Here is a 14,057-nt window from a genome sequence, read left to right as displayed (position 1 = left end):
ACTAGTGTTTTTTTTTTTTTCAGGGCAAATGTAAATTAGGATTGCTGTGTAATAATTAACTTAATAAAATCAGACCTTGTAAACAGTGAATTAATGTCCATTTGTGCTATAGTTCTGTTTTATATTTATGATATTCTAATTTTATGTATTATGCTATTGAATGCCATTTGTTAGAGATGTCTAGTCCAGTAGAGTTCTGCTGGATTGAGTTCTGCAAAAATTTTAGTTAGTGAATAAACTGAGAATTTCTCTCAAGTACTTACATGAGAGAAACACTGGTTTTTTTTCTGTTTAGCAGACACATGGGAGGAAAAGAAAATCTCAGTGTGAACTCTATTGCAGATTTTCCTTTTGCAGTATTACCAATAGCTTATTTTTGCATTTCATTCATGGCAATTTTATGTTGAGTGCTAACTGATACAGAAAAGAAGAAAATTATGAGAGGTGCTTCACAGTAACTAAGGCAGCTGTGTAGGTATTTTACTTTGTTTCTTCATTAAGAAATTTCACTGTACAATTGATAACATTGATAGAAGACATAGGTTAGGTTATATAAAAGATTTATAGTTTCAACTTAAAAGCAGTAAGTTCATTAGTGGGGTGAAAATTAAATTTGTATAAATGATTTAGTATAAAAGTAAAGATCACATAACCATTTTAAGAAATTTATTTAAATGATCTAAAATATAGACCAAGTTAAATACTTGGGCTTAATCCAATGAAAACTTCAGTGAGACTCCTAAATTATACATTTGACATCTACGTTATGTTTCTCTCTTGTGTAAAAATAATTAAATCTGCTATCTGTGTTTCTGTGTGTAATATTGCTGAATATGTCACAGGTCCCACACATTTGTTTTTATACAAGCATTTCAACTGTTTGTTCTGGCATAAAAGAAACTCAAAATTTCATAGCCTCCAAAATATATTATTCTCCGTCTTCATTTTTGGATCAGTTTTTAAATTAAGAGATGTAATGTGAACTGTTTATGGTCTTATTAAACATTTTAAAATAAAAGTGTTTCATTTGCAGCCCATTTCTTGGTCTTTTGTAACAGAGCTGCATTGACTATTTATAGCTGCAAAAATTAGTGAAGTATTAATTTCTTATTTTCTTAGAGGTCTTGTTTTCATTTGTTTTGTTGGCAATTTTTCATTACACTGAAATATCAATGTAGCCTGTTTGAACAGTAATTTAGGAAATGAAGTGTAGAATGATCAAAACTATAAAAAATGGCATCTCTCTAGGAAAGAAGAAAAGCTAATTACTCCAAGAAGTTTGGTGAAATAATTATTTCATGCTTTTTAGGTTAGCCTGTGCCCAAAAGCTCAGTCTCCAATATAATTATTTTAGTGTTTCTGAGTACATTTTTGCATAAACTTTTATATTAAAACCTCATCACATTTTTCTCCAACTTTTTAAACTTTTTCTGTAGAATAAAAATTATGTCTCTGTTCTCACCAGTCAGATTTCTTAACTGTTAATTTTGTTTTTATATGAGAGAATATTTAGTTCACTTGAAGCTTTTCACTAGAATTTTTCTACCTGAGTGCTTAAACCATCAAGCAGCTTCTGATAAATTAAATTTATATGTAAAATTACAACTTAGTTTAAATAATACACCATGAAATTCCTTATATATTTGTGTCGAGTGATCTAATAATCCCCTCCACTCTGATCTGTTTTGCAAAGGTGATCATGTAAAAAATTCTGGAAAGTTATGAGGTAAGCCCTAACCTTTTCATGGGAGGACAGGATAGTTCCTTTGTACTTGTGCTCTGGCTGCCTGGCCAAGCTGTAGGTCTGCCTTGGGGAAGGATTTGGTGACAGTCACAGTGACAGCATCATTCTCACTGCACTGTCCCAAAATGCAAATGCTTCAGTATGAAAAGGGAAATGTGCTGGTTTAATTGTTTAGTAGCAGCAGCTGAAATTGCATTTCCTTTGAAGTTCATTGCTGTGTGTTGAGTGAAATACTTCTACGAGAATTTTACTGTGCCAGATACGTAGACTGACAAGGCTGTCTTTGCAAGAATCTCTCAGCTGCCTCAACAGCTGTAAAAATAAAAATACCACTCACTGACTATTAAAACTCTTAGCATCAAATCCTTCCAGTCACTTTTGGCATGCTGAGCTTAACCAGAAGATGTTTTTACAAAATACTTAAATAAGTATTTTGTAAAAATACTTATTTAGAATGATAGGTGATAAATGATGATCGAAAAGTATAAAGTTTGATTACATTGGTAGCATATTTCTAACTTTGTTATTAAAAGGTAGGAATTAATTAGAAGTAGGTTAATCTTTACTGCAAATCTTAACAAATGTTTGTTGTGCAGAACAACTGCTCATTCATGCAGAAAAATGACCTGTGATCTGCAAGCATTTTCACGTAAGAATAATTTTTTGCAGGCACTTCAGCTCTGTTGGTTTCCCTTGGATTATTCAGCCATGTTATCGTACGTGTAGCAGTTTGCAGGATCATTTACTGAACAGATCAGTTAGTAATGCCAAGTAGCTAAATAAAGCAAGAACTTTCAGATACTCATGGGCCTGGGAAATCATTCTAGCTCTGGGGCTTTGGGGCTTTTAGAAAATATGTGGGTCCTGCTGCAAATATTTGTAATTGCCACTTAAGAAAGTGCACAGGAAACTTGGAATATCCTACAGAATGACATAATTTGTAGTGACTGCTGTAAGGTGGTTTGCTGCTATATAGAGGAACAACTTCTGTTTGAATAATTTTGTCATATTCTACATATCGAACATAATTGCCTAGGAAAAAATAGTATTTCTAGTATTTGTAGCAAAAAGGTGGGAAGTGATCATCTAGCAGATTACAATTAATTATCAAAAATTGACTTGCCAAAAGACATTCTTATGGTTCACTTAAAGTAGCATATTCCATAACCTGGAAGTCATTCCACATCCTCTTGTGTGTATGTGTCTTGTGCCCTTTATTTTGTGCAGAAGAATTGTACTGGCTGCTCCACCTCAAACCCCAAACAATGCAAATTATACATTTACCAAGAATACCTTAATTCCTGTCTGTGTGTTCTTCTGAGTTGAATATATTTCAATTCAAGTCCTAGATTCTACCAGAGTCAATTTAAGTGGTGTAGTGTTTTCATAGAAAGTCTTTGACTGTTTTGCATAAAACACAGGATTAGGTTGTAAAGAAATAAAAAATACTTTTTATTCACGTTCCTCCTTGTTGAAAAGATAATTATTTGACATAAATAAAGTTTTGGGCTTGTTTGGGTTTTTTTGGGTAGTGTTTTTTTTTGTTGTTTTGTTTTGTTTGGTTTTGTTTGGTACTGTAAATACCTTGGGAATGTGGTGCTGATTTCTTTGTGGAGTTCTGCCACCAAGACATCTCAGCCAACAGCTTCAAGTTAATGCTCTTGCTGTCAATGTTTGATAGAGTTGTTCTGTTGTTAACTTGATAAGGAAAATTTACCAGACCATACCAGTTTTGTATTGGGTTGTTAAAGATTGTTCCATTCATTTTTGAAGCTGGCTGAAATGAAATTCGAAAGCAATCTTCAAGCCTGTGTGTTAATTGTTCATTTTATTTTATAATACTTTATCTTTTATCAAATTAATTTGACTTATTCTATAAATACTGTTTTATGTGATTTATTACTGCAAAGACAATATTTGCAGTTAATTGCTTTTTAATGGTAACAAGGCAATTAATTACATAGAACAGACTTTTTCCTCTCCTAATTTTTTCTTTGTTTTATAATTACTGAAGTATTTTGCAAGAAAAAGTATGATCTCTTTTGGCAATTACAAAATGAATAATTTTAGCAGCTAACTATTTTTCTGTATTTCACAAGATATTAATTACATAAATTCAAAGAACTGGTAACAAATAAAATGGATCATTATTAATCTGTGCTAAATTATAAATATATAGTCTTAACGTGATTTGAAAAGGAGAAAAAGATTTGATAGAAGTTAAAAGTTTACAGCATACATCTGCAGAGCTCTCTGAGGAAAAATTGTGTCATGGTTGTAACTATCAGGAAAAGATTTATAAAAGTACTTTAAGACAAAAATGGCTAAGCTGTTGGAAAAAAAGAATTCCTCTAAAGAAAGACTATATAGATCACTCTCTACTCATATCTCAACTTGAGAATACCTCGTGGGTGCATTGTATAGTACTTGTGTAGCTCATAGAAGTGACTGTTCATAGGAATGTGACATATATTTGTTGTCAAAGCAAATTGTGTTTAAAATGTGTAGCATTTGGTGCTTGCAGCTGTAAAGGAAAGCTCTGCACTACAACTGAGAAACATATGAAAACTGAAGATACTTGACTTTTCTGTTATAGAAAGTAGATGTTTTAAATAAGACATTATTTTAAAGCAGAAACCAAGGAAAAAGACATATAGTCTTTAATTATTGTCAGCTTATTGCATGAAATTCACATTTTATAAAATAGGGCTTGATTGACAGCGTCTTTGGAAAGCTTCTTTTGAAAATCTAAGCCGTGAGTTAAAGAACAGATTTTATTGTAAATGAGATTTCCATGTTCATTATTAACCTATAGGTTAATATTATTAACCTGTAGGTTTCGTCTTATTTTTACAATAATAGGTAATTTACAGTTGAAAATCTGTATGTGGAAGTAATAGATAATATAGATGTAGCAATCACAAAAAAAGTGATCTGAAATAATCTTAACTAATAATTTTCTTAACTGTTTAAGTCCCACACTTTAGTTTATAGGAACAGCATGAATAAATCTGAATAAAAATCCGGAACAGAAAGTGAAACTCTGTTGCAGTAAGTTTTCCCTCTGAAAAGTTCTTTAATTAAATAATGTGGTTTAAAATTTTATAATCTGTATATGAGATGGCAAAATTCAGAGCTCTAATTGACAGGACCGACCACAATTTAATTTAAGTTTTGCAACCTGCAATTCATTTGCAAATGAATTCCTGAGTCTAAATTTTATTCTTATTGTCAGCCAAAAAATGAGTTCTCCTGCATGAAGAATGTTCCTACACTTTGCCTTGTGTAATGGACTTTATGTTTAGTCTTCTTTTTATTATAATAGCTATAATATCAAAATAAACATCAAGAGTTCTCTCTAGCTCTTTGTATTCATATTAGCCTTTAATATAAACTTTTTGTTTATCATGCTTCAGAAAGTAAATTCCTGGACTGAAAAAGGAGTTGTAAAATCAGTAGTCTCATGTAGAAGCCATGTGGCATTCTATTAGCTGTTAATTTTTGGGGTACTTGTAGTGTTGCAAAATAAGAATAGTATGGGAGAGACTCTGAGGACATAAAATATTGCAGAAATAATTTATTTCTAAAGGAAAGCTTTCTCACTTAGGAAGTATTCTACACACAATAAAAATGAAAAATAATAATTTAAAATCCTGTTTATGGATTTTAATCCTCGCCAGCTACAGGGAAAAAATGAAATGGATCCAAAAAAGATAGAAATAAAGAAATTAGGACTATAATAGGGGGAAAGACTGAGTTTGAATTTTTCTGATTTGCTAGCTAGGCATTAAATAGTCTCGTTTACCAGTACTTACTTACCAAAATGTTTGCATTTGAAGGTCTGTTTACTGTGACTGTGGAATTGTAGATATTCCCTTCAGAGGAAGGACAGGCTGGAGTAAAAAAATCTCTTCTAACTGTCTTCTTCTTGCTCAGATGCCTGAAAGCACTTCCTCCAAACAACAGATGAGATTGCTTTATTTTTCCATACATTGCAGATGGATGAGTAATGTTTTCTTTCAGTAATGCCCAATAATGGACTTGATTTTTTATTTTATCCTTTTTGTACAACTGTATATCTCTGTAAACGTCTGCACTTCTCATTCCAAGATTTTTAAGAGTTTTTGACTCAGAACCCTGATTTAGCAATGAGTACCTGTATCTCTGATAAAAATATGCTTTTAAATAAAGCTAAAAGAAACTTGGATAAATTTTCTCTATTAGCATACTGGGATATTGTAATCTGGGGAAATAGATTGAGGGTACCACATACTGGAGGATCCATTTCACATACAATTGTGCAACATCCAGCAAGTCCTTGGTTTTAGCTCCTGTTCTAAAAAATCAAGGCATGTGATTGTTTTAAAGAGTTGCATGTGTGATACATTTGACTGATTGCTGTGAATTTCAAGAACAGATTTCTATTGGCACCTGTGCTCTTAAGTTGTTTTGAAAAGTCTTAATGAGAGTGTATTAAGCCTCAAATGTTGAAATAAAATTATGTGACCAATTATATGCCTTTATATCTTAATATAATAATGTATTTTCCAGAAAGCTTTCAGTGAAAATCAGGCAAATGAAGGAAAATTGGCAAAGATCATATTGAATAACTGAGGCCAGAATTTGGCCTCTGGAGTTAGGAGCAGGGCAAGAAGAACAGCAATTTAATGTTTTGTTGGATTTTTTTACAAAAAAAAAAAAATTAGATAGATTGAACTAAAAACTATAGCTGTTGGTTTTATAAACACTTTTCTAACAAAATAATAGTTTTTTACTTTAACTGAATTTTGGAGGTTATGGATATCCTGCTCCTAGAATATGACTTTTTCATACAGGTTTTCAAAACTAAACATTTTACACTGAACCAGAAATCCCAATGCCTACTACTTTACTTCCAAAACCATTTAACTTTAAAGTAGTTTTTCCTAACGTCTTTCCTGGAGAGATATCAGTTTGTTTAAACAGTCTGTCTTCTAGACAGTGGTTTGTGTTGGGCACTTGAAAACAGCACTGCAGGGCTGGGAGCCTGCAAGTCTAGAATATACTTGCATGTTTTGGTGTAATGCAACTGACAGGTGGATTGGGCAGTCAGTTTTGGGATGGTCCAAAATCTATTGCCTTGTCTTATTGGTCATTTACAACATGGGAATCCAGGTCTGTTTAGTATTAAAATTACCCTTGCCAGCAGGTCAGAGTAGGACATCATGAGCTTTCTCAAGGACAGAAAAAGGACTTATTACACTCTGCTTTCTGGTTTTGTGCAAATGTGAATATTTTGCTTTGCAAAGAAAAGAGTGCCTGGAAGTGGAGCTCAAAAATATTTATATTGCTTGCCTATATCTTTTACCTCAGACCTACTCAGACTGTGAAGTTTTATATGTGAATTAATGCACTAATAAGTGTAATTCATACTGTGTGCAGTCACACAACCTCTTGGACTTTTTACTTTGGTTCATTGTCCAGAAAAACCAGAGTGAAAGGTTGTGATCTCAGTGGGTTACCAGTACCTTCTATACTGCCAAATAGTGATGTATAGAAAGCAGTGTAAGCAGAGTTAGGCTTCCATGGACTGCAAGGCAACGTGCATTCAAAACAGTTCATCAGTCTGAGAAAATACTTGGCACTCGTTTGTAGAAAAGCATTTTAACTTTTCGTTCAAGCATTTGTAGAAAAGCTTTTTAACTATTTTCCCTGTGGGCCTGGCAGAAAAGGACCGGTAGATAATACTTCATCTTCCATTTTGCTGAGCCAAGTACAGGGGAAGTTGGCCAGGATTTCTCAGTTGCTGCACTCCATAAAGGAGAGACCAGGAGGAGACATGTTTTATCACTTCATTTGTCTGCTTTGGAAAGCAAATACCTATACTAAAGATACAGAGAGAAAAGGGAGCTGGTAATTAGCATCAACATCAGTTTGGTCTGGTTAAGTTGTTTCTACACCCACTTCTCACAGATTTTTGTGGTCCATGCCATCATTCTGGTACTTGAGAATAAGAGGATGGAAACCCCACTAGTTATTTGGTTATTAAGGCTGATAATGTTACATATTTACAGGTTACTTTCAAATTAATGTGGCATTTGTAATATTTTGTGCCATTCTAGGTCAAGTAATGAAACTCTCAGAGTCATTATCAGATCTGATCTCCAAGTAGAACACAAATTGTGGAGGGGTTGAGTAGAGCATGGATTGGACTCAAAGGTTGGAGATATGCAAATCCACTTACTTTTCCTAGCTGCTTAATGCTTAGACAGAGCCTTAATAATCTTAAGAGTTCAAAGAAGTTTGAATATTATCTTCCTTTATCCAGCAAATAATATGCACTCTTAGATTATATAATTTTTCTATATGTTTAAAAGTGGTACAGGAAAGAGACTCTTACTCCTTTGCTCCTAAAATATTTGTTTCTTGGCAGCAGTTGTCTGAATGTATAGCAGATGTACTAAATATAATCTGCCTATGATTTAATGCAGCACACATGCAGAGAATGAAAATAACATTAATACAATTTGTATTTTTAATCAGGACTTTTGTGCAAGAGGAAGCACTATTCTGGTTATGACTACTTATTCAGTGATATAAATAGAACTTTTGGGTTTCCAGGACTGTCTGTTTGGCAAAGTTCATATGACCCCAGTTTGTGATGCAAGACTCCTGAAAAGAATGTCCTCACTAACATTTATTCTGTGTTTTTGTTAACAGGAGGAATGCTTTTTGAATTTAGAAGCTCCTATTGCAAGAGTATGTGGCTATGACACTCCCTTCCCTCACATCTTTGAGCCTTTCTACATCCCAGACAAATGGAAATGTTATGATGCTCTTAGAAGAATGATTAACTACTGAGCAGTAGTGCAGGTGAGAAATAGCAGCTTGTACTGACACGTTACCTGCAAGGGTTCTGACAGGGTTACTGCAAGGTTTGGGCCTATAGTACTACTTGTTTATTTATTGTATTTATTTATTATTTAATTATTTATTAAATTTATTAGTTTATTGAATTATTTATAATAAGAATTGCCTCTTACAGCTTTAGGCCTTCAGTCTTAAAGGTGTCTGAATATTTTTGAGTACTGCCATTGAAATCAGTGTTTAAAATTAATTACCTTGCTTAATCAATTTGAAAATTAAGTGTCTTGAATCTTGAGAAGTGTAAAGAGTATAAATTGAAGAGTGAAAGGAATACTTATGCAGAGAATATATTTTCATCTCTATTAGAATACTCAAGAGTTACTTCATCAGCCAACCACAGTGTTAAATTTTATAATTTTTCACTCCTCAGGGTGACCTGTAATCCTGCAACGTACAAATAACACCCAATTTACTCTAAATATTGGCTCTGTATTGTAAACACACACAAACCATTGGAAATATGTGAAGCATCTGTAGTGTAGTTCAGTTCTGTTGAAGTACTACTATTTAATATTTATTATAAAAATAATTTTTCTGTATGGTCTTCAATGTAATTTGATCATGCTTGAAGATTTCTGTTTGCAGAGCCCAGAGACTGTGAAGTAATACACATTACTGTGTCTGTTACTCACAGTCTGTAAACATCTTTTGTTTCATTATAATATTGTACTAAGTAACATTTGACTGTCGGGTGGGCTGACCAGGATTTAGAATTGTGTTGTGGGAGAACTTCTGGTATATAATGACCAAAGTTTAACTGTTTAGAAAATGTGTTAACACAATGTATTCTGTGCTGCCTTTAACTGAACAAAGTAACCTAGGTTTTGAGATACAGTCTTGATGGATCTTGTACATGGGAAATGGAAAGAAGAAAACAATAGAAACTGTGATGGACAGGCAAGGGATTTTTAGCTGTTGACAGCAAAGACAGGAGGGCCAAGGTAGGCCTTATGTGAGGGGTGCCATCTTCTGTGTATTTTACCTCTACATTAAACTGTGAATTAAATTTAGAGCCATGGATAGAAGGTTACCGATACCATAATGTTAATTTCCTTTATATGCAGAGTTACTTTCAGGACACCTTTTGGCATTCCACTATCTTTGTTTCCCTCAATAGCAGACAGTGGAGTTTCTGTATGAGAAATGGGATTGATACCAGTGGTGCAGTGTCTCAAAAAGAAATATAGTTCTACTTTTCTCAAAAATCACTTGTTACTGATGTACCAGAGCATTTAATAGAATCACAGAATATGTTGAATCAGAAGGGAGCCATGAGGATCATTGGGTCCAACTCCTGGCCCTGTGGAAGACACCCCAAGAGTCCCATCAAGTGCCTGAGATTGTTGTCCAAATGCTTCTTGAACTCTGTCAGGCTTGGTGCTGTGATCACTTCTCTAAGGTGTCTTTTCCAGTGCCCAAACACCCTCTGGGGGAAGAGCCTTTTCCTGATACCCAACCTAAACCTTTCCTGACTCAGCTTTGTGCTGTTTCCTTTAGTCCTGCCTTATCATGAGAGTGAAGAGATCAGATCCTGCCTGCCCCTCCTCTTCCCCTCACAAGGAAGCTGTAACTGCAGTGAGGTCTCCCCTCAGCCTCCTCCAGGCTGAACAGACCCAGTGCCCTCAGCCACTCCTCACACAGCTTCCCCTCAAGGCCCTTCACCATCTCTGTTGCCCTCCTTTGGACACTCTAACAGTTTAATGTTTTTCTTACACTGTGGTGCCCAGAACTGCCCCCAGCACTTGAGGTGAGGCTGCCCCAGTGCAGAGCAGAGCAGAACAATCCCCTCCCTTGCCTGGCTGGTGATGCAGTTCTTAGTGTGCCTCATTTCCTTGGAATTAAAAGTAAAGCTGTTTTCTGACCTGTCATATTTCTTGTAGAATATGTGATCAGTGCTTTTTATAACAGTTGTCCTTGCCTTTGATCTGGGTTGAAGTAAACTCATTAAATGCTTATTTGCTTTTTTTGTTTGGCACATCTGTAACAAAGTCAGGGTATCTTACCTAAGGAGAATGGTTTAGTTGTATCTGTTCCTTGAGGTGATTTACTGGGTCATGCTAGATTGCTTCTGTTTTCTTACTTTTCAGAGGAAACTAAGGGACCAAATACTGTTACCTCTGTAAGAAAAGGGAGACAAACTGAGGACATTTGGTGGTTCAGACTTAGTTAAACCCCTGTTCCTCTATAGGATGGTAAAGTGAAGGAGGTATGAGCTGAAAAAATGGGTTCTGAGATTGCATCAAATTTGTGCACAACCCAGTTTCGACACTGGACATCCACACTACACCTGATCTAAAAAATTTGCCTGGATTTAGCATGCCAAGGAGCAGGTTTATTAGAGGCTGTCTGAAACAACCTGTGTTAAGACACAGAAAACTCTGCTTTCTGCTTTGTCTAACAACACATCCAGATTTTGGGGCCCATAGCACCATATCTTTTGGTTGGTGTGACTTGATGTTAATGTCACAGAATGAGCTACTCAAAGTTTTTCTGTGTTTTTCTGTGAGAGAACATTAATGTGCCTTGTTGTAAGGCACATTTCAGGGGAGTATTCCCTTATTTTTCTATCTGCTATTCATTGGTCTTACACACTTGACACAGCAGTTGCAACAGACCTCCATTCTGCTGTCAACTCCACAGAGTTTGCCTATAAGGTAGCTCACTTAAGTTTCTAAGAAATTGAAGGATTGCTTTACATTTGCTTATTTTTGTACTCATGGTAACATTTGTTACTTGCCATTGGTATGGAGTGATGAAGTTATGTGTTCCAAACCGTCTCATATGTTGTTCTAAGAAATGGTTTTACAGTTTGTGTGGATTTGAGCCCAGTCAGTCCTTTTGGATGTTAGAGGGGCGGGACCCCTTCATGTCCTACTGTTGGAGAGACAGGGCAGCTAGGAGTTCCCTGTGGTGAAGAGGGGTGTGGGGTTGGCTTTTGAGTTACAGAAATGGTCAAGCTGGTGTTGTGGTTTAACCCCAGCTGGCAACTCAGCCCCACACAGCCTCTCTCATTTCCCCCCAGAAGGACAGGGGAGAGAGAACTGGAAGAGTAAAAAAATCTGGGTGCTGTGGTTAATAATTTCTAAAGTTAGCATTATTATCTTAATGTACATTTAGTTTTGTTCAGCCTATGCTGACAGCATCTCACACACAGGTAGTTGCTTATCTTGAGTTTGTCAGTACAGATGGATTTCCTGCGTAAAGACAGTGTTTGTTAACGTGTCCTGTGTACCTCACCAACGAGACAGGCAAGAGCAAAGTCCCTATCTTTCAGCAGCTTCTCAGTTATTAAAATTTGTAGCTATGTTAGGTGTATGAGAAATAGCTTCCAGGTAGGCAGCTGTGTTCCAGATAACTCTCTGTAGTTGGAAAAGAGATAAAGATAAGAAAACCCAGTGAGATTAGGATGGATATACATTTCCTGGGTAAATGGAACAGTGTCTGGCTGTTTGTTTGTGTAGGTAAAAAAAATCCTAAAAGAAGAAACAGGATAGCCATGAAACCGAAGAAAATAGTTAAAAACTTTATAAAATATAGTCTTGTTAACAAATATGTTGAAGGCTGACTGTAGCATAGAAATTGCAGGTATTTAAGTGCTTTCCTGTTATATTTTGCAGCTTTTACTATGTTTGCATATTTTGTTTTCTTGTCAGATTCTGAATTTTAAAGTTATTCCTTGCTTGGTTACAGTTTAGCTCCATGAGAGTGTGTGTTCATAGAAAGCCATTGCTACTGTTTCAAACTTAGTCTCTAAAAATGCAGAGTTATGGCACTGAACTTCATTGCAGAACTATTCTATGAGAAGTTTAATCTTGGTGCTTAAAGGGTAGGTGATGTTAGGGGATCTTAGGGGGCTGATTTAAATTTATTTTTGTTTCCAAGCATGCAGTTGAAATTGGTTGTGCTGGGAAACAGGGAGGGACCTGGAAAGTACTTTAGTTAGTAATTGTGTCTTCCTTGCACTTCTGGCTGTTTGGCAGGGCTTCATACAAGTTAGCTTGAGGACAGGACAACTGTACTTCTGTCCCTGTTTGGTAAATAAGACATGACAAACTCTGCAGGATCTTTTTAACCTGAGCCTAACAACCAGGTTTTTTTCAATACATAAATCACAAATGTGGCAGGCTAGACTGCCTGCTTAATAAGTGGTATCTGTAACCCACTAGAATAAACAACCTCCATAATCTTGAGCAGGACACAACATTCCTTGTTTATAATCTTTTCCTTCTGGATGACAAAAATCATCCAGATGGTCAGTGAATCATGTCTTACAACAGGTGAGTAGTCCACATATAAGATATCACTCTACTAGAGCCATGAGTTAGACTGTTAGTATGGCTGCTGCAAATCTGTACTTGCATTCAGACATTGCTGAGAACTCATGCAAGATCAATGATGAAATTATCTTTCAAAAAGATCCCTGTAGACAGGAAAGGTGTTGACTGTAGTTTCTTTACCAGACCCCTCTTCTCTGCAATAGTAGAATGATAGTGTATCGAGTAGAAAAAATACAAAACATTTGCTTAACATTCCAAGTAGGAGGGAAGGTAGTTCATCATAAATTTCTTTGAGTAAATGGCAATAATTAGTGGTGTGTTGACTCTAGGTATCATTTGCAGCATTTCTAATTTCTGTGGGTCTACCCTGGAAGCTTTAAAGATGTAAAATGGTATTTAATACAAAATCAGTAAGTGATTGCTAGTAATTTGTTTTAGTTCATACACTTTGAAGTTAAGACATTATGAATTTAAGAACTAAGATTACCCTAGAGTGTGCTGTCTGTTTAATGTGCAGATATTAGTTTCAGTCTTCAGATTTATAATTTATTTTGTCATCTTTTTCTGCAGAGAGGAGAAGAACAACAGGGAAATACAGAAGCTACCTTCAAAACTCTTGACATTTTAATCGGATCTTTTCGGTTTGGAATTTACATAGCCGATTTTCTTTTAACTCAGCTATCCTGAATGTTCATCTTGGCTATTCTTCAGCAAGTTCAAATTTTCCTTAATTATGAAATCAGTGATGGGCAGCTGATTGTTACAGTAAGTAATTTCAGATGTATTCAAAGGTATTCCAGATGTTGAATGAAAATTGCACATTGCCGTGCTTCACTCGGTTACATCTAGACTTCACTGTGTAAATATTAGAAGCAGAATTTTATTCAATAAAACATGTTATGCTCATGTAGTCTCTTCGTTTTGCTATTGTTTTGGAAGAACCCAAAGAAGTTATTTGAATGTGGCTGTTTCCAACACAATAAACCTTACACAGCCAGACCAACTTGTGTGATAGAGACCTGCTTTAACTGGTGGCATCAGTGTTCTGCTTGTGTGGCTTCATGTAAAATAGTCCCTCATACTGATTTCCCTTTCTGCAAGGGGAAGTCCATTTTTCTTGAGAGGGGAGG

The 14,057-nt window shown here is 35.3% G+C and overlaps 1 protein-coding gene and 1 long non-coding RNA gene across 3 annotated transcripts in view; one reads left to right on the top strand and one right to left on the bottom strand.

Moving 5' to 3' along the window:
• The window catches only part of LOC132325350 (uncharacterized), a 43,252-nt gene extending 37,551 nt beyond the window's left edge, over positions 1 to 5,701 (bottom strand). Inside the window, exon 1 of the long non-coding RNA XR_009485923.1 lies at positions 5,564 to 5,701. This is a non-coding gene — a long non-coding RNA (uncharacterized LOC132325350). The remainder of the gene's footprint in view (positions 1 to 5,563) is intronic.
• Positions 1 to 13,833, top strand: part of BCKDHB (branched chain keto acid dehydrogenase E1 subunit beta) — a 133,440-nt gene extending 119,607 nt beyond the window's left edge. For both annotated transcript variants that reach the window (XM_059842558.1, XM_059842559.1), the window contains exons 10-11: positions 8,444 to 8,596; positions 13,498 to 13,833. In XM_059842558.1, the coding sequence (XP_059698541.1) occupies positions 8,444 to 8,584 (141 nt within the window). In that variant the 3' untranslated portion in view covers positions 8,585 to 8,596; positions 13,498 to 13,833. The remainder of the gene's footprint in view (positions 1 to 8,443; positions 8,597 to 13,497) is intronic.
• The last annotated feature ends 224 nt before the right edge of the window (positions 13,834 to 14,057 follow it).

This window comes from Haemorhous mexicanus, chromosome 3, assembly GCF_027477595.1.
Source record: "Haemorhous mexicanus isolate bHaeMex1 chromosome 3, bHaeMex1.pri, whole genome shotgun sequence".
In the NCBI taxonomy this organism is placed as follows: domain Eukaryota; kingdom Metazoa; phylum Chordata; class Aves; order Passeriformes; family Fringillidae; genus Haemorhous; species Haemorhous mexicanus.
The sequence above is the reverse complement of the archived record's forward strand: the minus strand, read 5'-3'. Positions and strand labels throughout refer to the sequence as shown.